The following is a 9,839-nucleotide window of genomic DNA, read 5'->3' on the forward strand; positions in this document are numbered from 1 at the left end:
TCCAAGCATTTTTATCTGCTTTGCCTTGTATTCAGGGCCTGCATGTGTTTCAGAGAATGTAAATAACCTTGACATCTGGATGTGATATTCACGACTGTGCTTTTGAGAAGCTTAGCTCACACCTTCTTTTAGAATTTCTTTTAATATCACTGAAGGCTTAGATGTCCCATCATAGGAAAGGAGAGGTCTTTTCCATAACAAGTGCCAGGGTGAGTATAGTGTTTCCGCTCAGGATGGGTGTGTGCAAAAGCTCTTCTTTGACAGTGCTGTGGAAAAAAACAACAAAATGCAGAAATCCACCATGCTCAGTGTTTAGAACGCCCTATCAAAGAGGCTTTCCGATTCAGTTGTTCCAACTCCATAGGTTTTCTGCCATGAAATGTTTACCAGCTTCACTGACCCAGCCTCTATGAAATCTTCACAGTGGTGACATCTCTGTCCTTCAGAGATGCTCTGCAAGTCCAGTGTAAGTTTTGTTTTTGCCAAATTCATTTCCCAGTATCAAACCTTCATTGAATACTAGAATCCCATTTCAATTTTGCATTTAGATCATCCTATTGGGAATCCTGTCCAAGTTAGAAAATTCCTAGTCTTAGCCAATGGCCAGATGTTTCCATGGGTCTTATATGGGTCAGCTCCTCTTGCTGGTTCCCCTTTCAGGTGTTTTCAGGGACTTTATTCCTCTCTTTGAAGGGAGATACACCCAACCTCCCATCCTCCTGCCCATTACTTAGAGAGCACATAAATGACTTGATAAAATCCTAGAATATTAAAAGCCCAAAGAAGCCCAAGTGGTTATAGCATCCAAAGTTCTCATTTTGACCTGAAGCTCAGAGAGAGAATAGGATTTGCCTTGGGTTGCACACCAAGAAAAGGACAAGCCAAGGCCTGAACCCTGGCCTATGTCAAGGCCCTGCCCTTTCTACTGATCCTGGTGCTAACTTGCCAGGCTCTTTTATTTCACGTTCCAGGACCCAAGACCTGTAATAAAAAGAAACCTGCTCTGGTTTTGCAATAGATCTTATTTTAGCATTTTCCCACACTGGGTAACCATTATTTTCCAGGAATTCTAATTTATTAAGCCTTTAGTGAACCCCCAGTACTGCTTAAGTATTAATATAAAGCACACAGCAAAATGGTTACTAAGAGGACAGGCTTTGGGGTCAGGCAAACCAGGGTTTAAATCCTAGCTATGCTACTGACTTGTTATGTACCATTGAATAAGATCCTGAATCACTCTGAGTCTCACCTCCTCATTTGTAAAAAGGGAATAATTGTACCTACCTTAGGGTTAATGGAAACTTAAGATGACTGTGTGAAGCACTTAGGGCAGGTGTCTGGCACATGGTGTAAGTGCTTGATAAACGTTAGCTTTTAATAACTACTTAGTTGTTAAGTCATCTTCTTTATAGTTGTTTTGCCTATCTGATTATATTATTGTTTTGTCTAATTCCCCCCACCCCATCCCCCCATCTCTTATCCTTTAATTCCCAATTTGCACAAAGTTGTCTTAAAGACCCTTTCTGACTAGTGAGCAGCAATTTTCCATCATCATTCCCCAATAGTGCGGATCCAACAAATGCTGTTTCTAATTACACCTTTTTCCTTACCTGTTAAATAACCCACCACTAACTACTTTTTACAGTTTTCTGGACTGTATATATTTGGGATTACTGATCAGTTACTTGGAAGTAACAATGCGAAGGAGTTTCTTACCTTCCATCATGATAGGTCAAGAGTTTTAGGTAATTTGTCTTCATGGTATTGGCTTCTGAATATCTTCATTTCTTGTGTTTGATTGGTGTTAGAGATTTACTGCTCAGGCGTGGATAAAGGAATTGATCGTACCTCATTTTCCAAGCACATTAAAAAAAAAATCTGTGAATGAATCCACTCAGACCAGAGGGTTTATTTTAAAAAGTAAATAGGTTACTTTTTAAAGAACCTACTCTTTCCCTTTCTGAAGATGGGGTTGCAGACTTATTTTCAGGGACCACATTTTTCTGTCTGTGCTTTCCTATTTAAACATTACCCACAGAATTGAGTGGTTTTAAGCATTTACAAATCTGCTACATATAAAGGATGGTTGGGAGGAGTTACTATTTTCTAAGCTCATTCTAATAGAGGTAATTATTGTCTGTATAGGGAAAAATTGGTAGACATTTGAAATAAGTTGGTATACTTTTAAAACAACAACAACAACAAAAATCCTGCTAAATAAAAACTATCCCTGATGGGATTTTTGTTTCATGTTTTGTAGGACCTTTAACTTGAAGGAAGTCCTAAATTCTATCGGTGTTCAGACTTGTGTCGAGGTAAACAAGACCCTGATGGAGAGAGGTTTACCTGCTCTAGATGCTGAGGTTCAAGCTAATCTTGTAGGTCAATTCTCAAGCATCGAAGAGGAGGACAATCCTATCTGGTCCTTGATTGGTGAGTCTTCATGTTTTTATTGGTTTCTGCTTCAATTCCAATTTGCTTTACCATGCTGGTTTTGGCTAATGTTAAGTGTCAGTCAAATTTTAGTCTTAAACAGATTACCTGCTTCTTTTGGTGAGTGAATAAATATTGAAAATATGAAGAAAGCATTAATATTTTCAAAGGTTTGGGACTCATTGCTGCTTCTGTGTGTATATGTAGCAGAGTGGGAGGATGTTTCAGAGCCTTCTACCTTACTACCCAGCCGATAGGTTTCTATGAAGAAAATAACATCATGCTGCCAGTAATGTTAAATTCCTAGATCAATAGAGCAATCCAAACCAGCTGGCCATATGTTCACAGAAAGTAGACACGGGCTCCGCGGGAAGCAAACCTGTGTGAGCTGAGGCCCCTATGTTGGTCAGGCTTAGAGAGACAGAGAGTTAAAAAGACCCTGCAACTGAGAGGCATAGTGGGTTGACTTTTTTTTGTACTTGATTGCTAGGAAAAGGAATATCTTAAGGTCAAGTTGTATTGGTGAGTTGGGGAGAATGTATCAGTTAGGACTTTTTCTATTACTTGTGACAGAGAACCTAAGCTTCTAAAGTGGCTTAAGCAAAAAGGGAATGTATTTGCTCATATAACAGAAAACAGCAGGGTGGGATTGGCTGCTGGGACAGCTTAATCAGAGCTTAAACTATGTCCTGGGTCCTGGTTTCCCCACTTTGGTCCCTCAGCACTGCCTTCCTCTGGGCTGGCTGTCTCCATGGAGAGTCTCTTCCCAACACAGCAAGATGACTTCAGCTCCAGCCTACATCTTTCTGTGTTTAAGTCAAGCCAAAAAAAAAAAAAAGGAGTCAGTTTCCCTCCCCTCTTAGCTCAGACGGTGACCCCAGAATTGAGTCTCATTGACTCCAGAGGGTGGTCATGTCCCATTGTTGACTCATTCATGGTGGCCAGAGGGGAAGAAACTTAAACTTGAGACGTGTTCAATTCCTGGTGAGTCAGCTTTACCTGTAACACCTGGTCTGAAACTAGGGAAGAGATTGTTTTCCCCCAAACAAGATCAGGGTGCTGTGGCCTTAAGAAGGGAAGAGGGTGATGTGGAACACAAAGCGAGTGTCTACTGCAGAGGGTGAGGAATGGACCAGACAGAGGAAAGAGTGTGGCATTCGAATATACTAACATTCCAGGACTAATCTGCAAGTTTTCAAAGTACAGCACTGACTTCCCTAAGAATACAAGTACTTGCTATTATTTAGTTGAGGCTCTGAAATAGTTTCTCTCATTCTTATCCCTGGGGACACGGGATGCTGGAGATCTAGGCCACCCAGGCCACTTAATAGCTCTAGGCTTCAACCCCACCCCCAAGAAAAGAGCCGTCTGGTGTGTAGCATGTGGGCTGCTGAGGGGTGACGGGTGAAAACAGTAACACACACAGCATACCCGCAGCTGCCTGTGGCTGAGCCCTTCCCTGCGTAACCTTCACTGCTGACATGCATCTCATGGCCGGTAGTCTCCAGCTGAATGCCAACAACAGGGAGACGGTGTTCCCCGGAGAAAGAGGGGCAGTCTGCAGTCTGCCACGTACCAAGAGACCCCCCACTAGTGCACAGGCCTCACGAGGACGGGGTGCATATTTGCTCACTGCTGTTTCCCTATACCATGCTGGGCCCAGAGACGACCTTTAATAAATATCTGTGGAATGGGTGAATGCATGGAGACTTAGAGCAGTTAAGTAACTCTCACCTGAGGTCGCATAACTAGCAGGGTGCAGAGTATGGCTTCTTCCTGAGCCTCTCTGACTCATATTCTTTTTTGTTTTGTTTTTTTTTAAACAGAAGAAATATATTTTCTTACAGTTCTAGAGGCTGGAAGTCTGGGGTCAAGTTGCCAGCGTGGTTGGGCTCTGGTGAGAGCTCTCTTCTTGGCTGGCAGATGGTTGCTTTCTTGTTGTGTCCTCACATAGCAGAGAAAGAGAAAGAGAAAGAGGAAGAGGAAGAGGAAGAAGTGTAAGAGAGAAAAAGAGAGAGAGAGGGTGGGGTGGGGCGGGGAGAGTGACTCATATTCTTAACTGCTCTAATGGGCACTACAGTCAAAGCTGGAGCCCTGCTGCTCATTGGCAGCGTGGCCAGAGCATTGGGTGTCCTCCATGCCCTTGCTTTAGATCAGGGAAGTACTTGCAATGTCAAGGGAGAGGGAAGCTGGGGTCCAGGAGATGCCCCACCCCGAGGTGGCCTCTTAAAATCCAGTCAAGCAACTTTTTTCCACCCAGCTCTCCCCAGTCCAAGTTTCCTGTTCTTTTGCAAACTGGAAGTATTTTGTAACCTCATTCAAAGTATTGTTGCCTAGCAACATGAATGACTCACTTGAGCGTCCCTCCCTGGGCTCTGGAAGCCAAGGGCACGTCTTTGGCAGGGGCTCCATTTGGCTGCTCCTAAATGGACAGACGCTTCTGTCACCTTAGTCTTGGCCTAAAAACTGTGACTCATCCACAGAGGAGATAGAACCACTTGTCAGCATAATAACAGTTTTGAAAAAGTTTCATTCTTTAAACAGCCTTGTGAAAAGTGTTTGGACCGTATCTGTGATGAAAATAGACCCAGCTTCTGAGAGTCGACCAGCCAGCCTAACGGGGAATTTAGCAGACAGTTTCCTCTTAATTCTCTGCCTGCAGAGGAGCTGGAATACATTAAGCACTTAGAGGGATCCCTGGGACAGAAAAAGGGCTCCAATTTACCCCTGCCTTTCCTCCCCTGTAGTTCATGGTACCCACAGTCTGCCTTCTTTTGTTCTTAGTTGATGTGCTATTTGTCTACAATGGAATTACAACTCCTACTGTGTTCTTAGCCATTAAAAAAGGTAATTAGAGAGGGAGTTTTCCTTCAAACTATTTTTTTTCCAAATATATACCAAAACCATGTAAAAATGATTTATGGATTACCTGCTGTGTAAATTATTTGCATGCTAATAGCCACCTACATTTTTAAAAAGTAATTTTCAATTATACAAGTGATACATCCATGAATAATTTCCTCTTGTTGACAAATTATGGATAAGGCCCAAGTCATCTTTGACTGCCTTCTCCAGCCCCCATTCCTCTCTGGCTCCCATTGCTTTCAGTTTGGGGTTTATCTTTATAGACCTTTTTCATTCCAATCTCACTTTAATTCAAGCGGCATTTATGACGTGCCTGCCACATGCCAGACCAGGGATATTATAAGACAAAAAAATAGCCCTGACCCTTAGAAAGCCCACCGTCTAAGAAGGGAGAGATAAATTCTCAAGTAACAGTAATATGGGATGATAGTGTAACAGTTGCTAGGAAAAGCCACAGAAAGGAGGTGACTTTAGCATCAGCATTGAAGTATGCTCTCGACTTGTGCAGACATGAGGTGAGGTGGAAAGGCATTCTAGTAAGAGGAAACAATTTGGGCTAAGATATGGACATGGGACACTGGGGACTTTGAGTTCTAGGTCAGGTCTGGCTGAAATGTGTGATTTTTGGGAGAAGTGTTTAGAGATAAGTTTCAGCAATATAGTTATCTGTATTCGATGGAGTGTATTTTCCTTAGTAAACTTCCTTATTTGTGAGATTTCTGTTTCCAAAGCCAGAGAACATCCTTGGAGCAGCATGGGCTGGGGCATTTCAGGCTTGTCCAGTACCATTTGTCCAATACCACTGCAGCTTCACTTATTTATGCATTTGCGTGCTTTTGTGAAGTCGTCTCAAATGCAGATACACTGAGGCACTGAAGCAGGAAGAATGGAGAAGGTGGCAGTGCCAGTGGGGTGGCCCTTCCTTAGTGACTCCAGATTGTTGCCCACATGGGGGGTGATCATATAATTTATTTTCCACCCCAGGACACTTTTGAGAGTGCTCTTTTTAATTATGCCAGGACAGCAGGTGTCAACTTTAACTGTCCTGTGAAAACTCGGATGTGGGCTCACCCTTGCCATGTGGCAGTTTGGGCCCCCAAGTTTGCCAGATCTGTAGATTTTTCAAGAAGAACCAAAACTTTGATTTTCTATATGAAATCCCCTCGTTTTAAATGACTTCTCTTTTTAAAAAACACTACGTGGACCAAACTGGCAGTGCCAGTTTACAAACTCAGCTTTAGGATACATAATTAAAATTATGGACGTTGAGTTTTTGTAAAAGATTCCCCACCCCACCCTGAAAATGCTATGCATGTTTTGTTAGCTAGCTATTACTGCATAACAAATCACCCCAAAACTCCATCTGTCATTGCTTACGAGTCTGTGGGGCAACTGGGTAGTTCTTTTGATCTTGCTGGACGCACGCGTACATTTGTGGTCAGCTGTGGCTTGGGTGGGTAGCTCTGCTGATCTTGCCTGGGCTCTCTCAGGTGCTTGGGAGTTGGTTGGCTACAGGTTGGTCTAGGATGGCCTAAGATGGAACAACTGGGCTTCCCTCAACATGGTCCCTCATCAGGCCCAGGCTTGTTTACATGGTGGTGGTAGGCAGAGAGAGTGGGTTCAAACAATGCCTCTTGAGCACGGAACTCACATACCAGCACTTCTGCCACATTCTGCATTGGCCAAAGCAAGTCGTAAGGCCATCCCTGCTCCAAGGCATGGGGAAACAGACTCCAGTCTTTGATGGGAAGAGCTGCAAGGCTGCTTTGGAAAGGGCACGAATATAGGGAGAGGTCAAGAACTGAGAATGTTGCCGCAATCCACATACCACAATTACTGTTCTCATTTTTCAAAATCACGTGCTTTAATAATGGGACAGATAAAGATGCCTTCTTTTTCCCCAGAAAAACGAATCCAGCTATACATGAAAAGCCTACTTTGTCTGCCAAACCCTCCAAAATGCATGCCTGCCGTGCCAGGAGGCCTCACTGTCGTTCAGCAGGAGCTAGAGGTGCTAGGCTCGCAATATGCAAGCATTGTGAATCTCAACAAACAAGTGTATGGACCATTTTATGCAAATATACTTCGAAAGCTGCTCTTTAGTGAGGAAGCCACGGGGAAGGCGGAAGCTTCATCATCTACTAACTAAAGAGGAACTGACATTGGATAAGAGATTGGAAGCCCAGCACTTAGGTACCCAGTCTGTTTCCATCAATGGCATTTCAGATGCGGCACGTTCTCAGTCCTGTCTGTGGCACAGCGTTAGCCCGAATCTGTATAATTCAGTAATATTAGCATTGCAAAGACATGCACGTTGTAATGACCCTGTTTGTGCACTATCTACAAGTCCAAAAGAGATGTTTTTAATGAACAGCAAGCAATTTGTAATTAATTATATTACCTATATAATACTTGTAAATGTTTTCTTAAGCATATATATCTGGCTTATTCATTCAACCTGTAAGGAGTTGTATTTCACATCAAATCTAATGATTTTTTTAACTTTGGTACAGCTTCTTAAAGGGTTGAAAGTTGTGAACATAACCAAGGGGATTGATGTTCTGAATAAATGATATGAAGTAAGGGATAATCGTATTTTAAATGTACAATTAAATTTTATTAATGTGTAATAGAAGCTTACGTAGTATAAGTCCTCAAATTCTACAAATATACCAAATCACACTTTGTGATACCAATTGTCAGTATTTGTTTAGAATTTCAATGTATTAAATACATTTTAAAGCTACATACAAATTTTAGATAAAACCTCCCTTGTTCATTTAGTGAAAATAGAAACAAACCCCTTCTAAAATTTTATTCTAGAGGGTGGATTCTTCTCACTTATCCTGCTCTCTGAGGGAAACAGTTTTTGCACACATCTCTTCGTGAATGTCCCTGCATTTCTCAGGCCACTGATAAGGTTTATATAAGATTTTAATATTTTTACATAAGGCAGGAGTGGTTTGAATTGTTTTACTTGTAAGAAGAAAAATTGATAAAACAAGATCCCTATTCTCAGTGAAATTCATGTCTGAAAAAGAAACAGTTGAACTCTGGAATTTTTAACCATATAATGTGCTAGCAAACGCCTTCTGCGCTGTTTAAATTCTTACCTGCTGTGACCAAGATGCTCTTCTAAGTATCATCATCATTTGCCACTCTTATGCATTGAATTAAACTTTGCCAAGCTGGCACTGGTTGTCAGGATTCTAGAGAAATCTGCATACTGTCCTGGAATTACATACTTCTTCCGAAATGTTAAGTAAAGCACTACCTTTTGGATGGACTCAGCCTGGAAAGTGCTTTATTTGCATGAAATGCATTTTGATTGTTTGGTTTTCTGAGGACTCATTGAACCTTAGTAATTTGATGGGGAAGAGTGGGTAGGAAGTAAAAAATAATGCTCCTTTCTTCCTCTCTTCCTCACCACGACCTTCACCATTATGGTGCTACCTAATTATTTGATAAAGTTCTAGGAAATGATTGTGTGAGTAAATTATCTGCGGTCTTTACACTTTGGAGGGATCTGCCAGAATTCGAGGAAATTTTGAAAGTCAGTTTTTTTTCCTCATGTGACCAATACATAAATCAGCCATTCTGTCCATTTGAGCAGCTGTGTATAAATGGAATTTTACTGAAGAGCACATCATCGGTCTCACCCATTGTTTCCCTCTTCCTGTATTTCCATTCTGCCTGTTTCCTATGCTTAGAAACCAAAAGGTGCTGTAGATTTTTGTTTTCATTTTTTCTTACGTTGAAGTAGTTTTCAACTGTGTTCACTTTGGGGCCTGGACAGCAGGGAGGGTGTGACATAGAAATGTAATGTGTAGCATAACTTTTTGTTGCTTTCTGAGGTGAACTGTATATTTAACCAGAAGACCAGGTGATACACTTTTTTATTATCAGATTGGAATCCATCTGGTATTCTTATATACTTGATTATACTGAGTTGCCAGCAGGAAAACAATGTGCAAACATTTTTTAAAAATGCATTTAAAATGAAGGGCATTCTGCCTTTTTTTTTTTTTTTTTTTAAGTGACAAAGTAAATCTCAATGTCTGAAGTCTGGATTTAGGCAACTACATTTATTAGGATTTTAAAATCCTATCCCTTAGCGTGTTGTTTACTTGGTTTTTACTGAAATGTTTACTTCTACTTTTGAGAATTTTCTTAACATGGTCTTGTTTTGTAATGTCAATTTTATTAAACACCATACACACATTTTCATTCTTCTTCTGCTAAAACATGTATTGTGTGCGCTAGTCAAATTTTAAAGCATTAAAAATTATTTCAAGATAGCTGGTGTCTCTTTGTTTTCTAAACCACCTTTGGGTAACTCAGGGCTGGAATACTGCACAGTCTTTATTGCAGTTGTTTTAGAAGGATTCTTCTGCTGATCATCAGAGCCTCACAGACATCAGGTCATGTTCATTCATTCATTCAGTCAACAGATAGCTATTGAGCATCTACGGTGTGCCAAGAAGTATCCTAGATCTTTGATACACAGATGACTAGACAGACACTGTCCTGAAGAAGTTTGT

At 41.3% G+C, this 9,839-nt stretch overlaps 1 protein-coding gene and 1 long non-coding RNA gene across 3 annotated transcripts in view; one reads left to right on the forward strand and one right to left on the reverse strand.

Moving 5' to 3' along the window:
* Window positions 1-4,374, reverse strand: LOC132434023 (uncharacterized). Its single transcript, XR_009521254.1, has 3 exons — window positions 4,279-4,374; window positions 1,717-1,848; window positions 1-266 (listed from the first exon to the last, which is right to left on the reverse strand). It is a non-coding gene; the product is annotated as an uncharacterized lncRNA (long non-coding RNA).
* Window positions 1-9,588, forward strand: part of TCP11L2 (t-complex 11 like 2) — a 41,709-nt gene extending 32,121 nt beyond the window's left edge. For both annotated transcript variants that reach the window (XM_060025533.1, XM_060025534.1), the window contains exons 9-10: window positions 2,261-2,433; window positions 7,203-9,588. In XM_060025533.1, coding sequence (XP_059881516.1) covers window positions 2,261-2,433; window positions 7,203-7,447 — 418 coding nt within the window. In that variant the 3' untranslated portion in view covers window positions 7,448-9,588. The remainder of the gene's footprint in view (window positions 1-2,260; window positions 2,434-7,202) is intronic.
* The last annotated feature ends 251 nt before the right edge of the window (window positions 9,589-9,839 follow it).

This window comes from Delphinus delphis, chromosome 11 (genome assembly GCF_949987515.2).
Source record: "Delphinus delphis chromosome 11, mDelDel1.2, whole genome shotgun sequence".
NCBI lineage: Eukaryota > Metazoa > Chordata > Mammalia > Artiodactyla > Delphinidae > Delphinus > Delphinus delphis.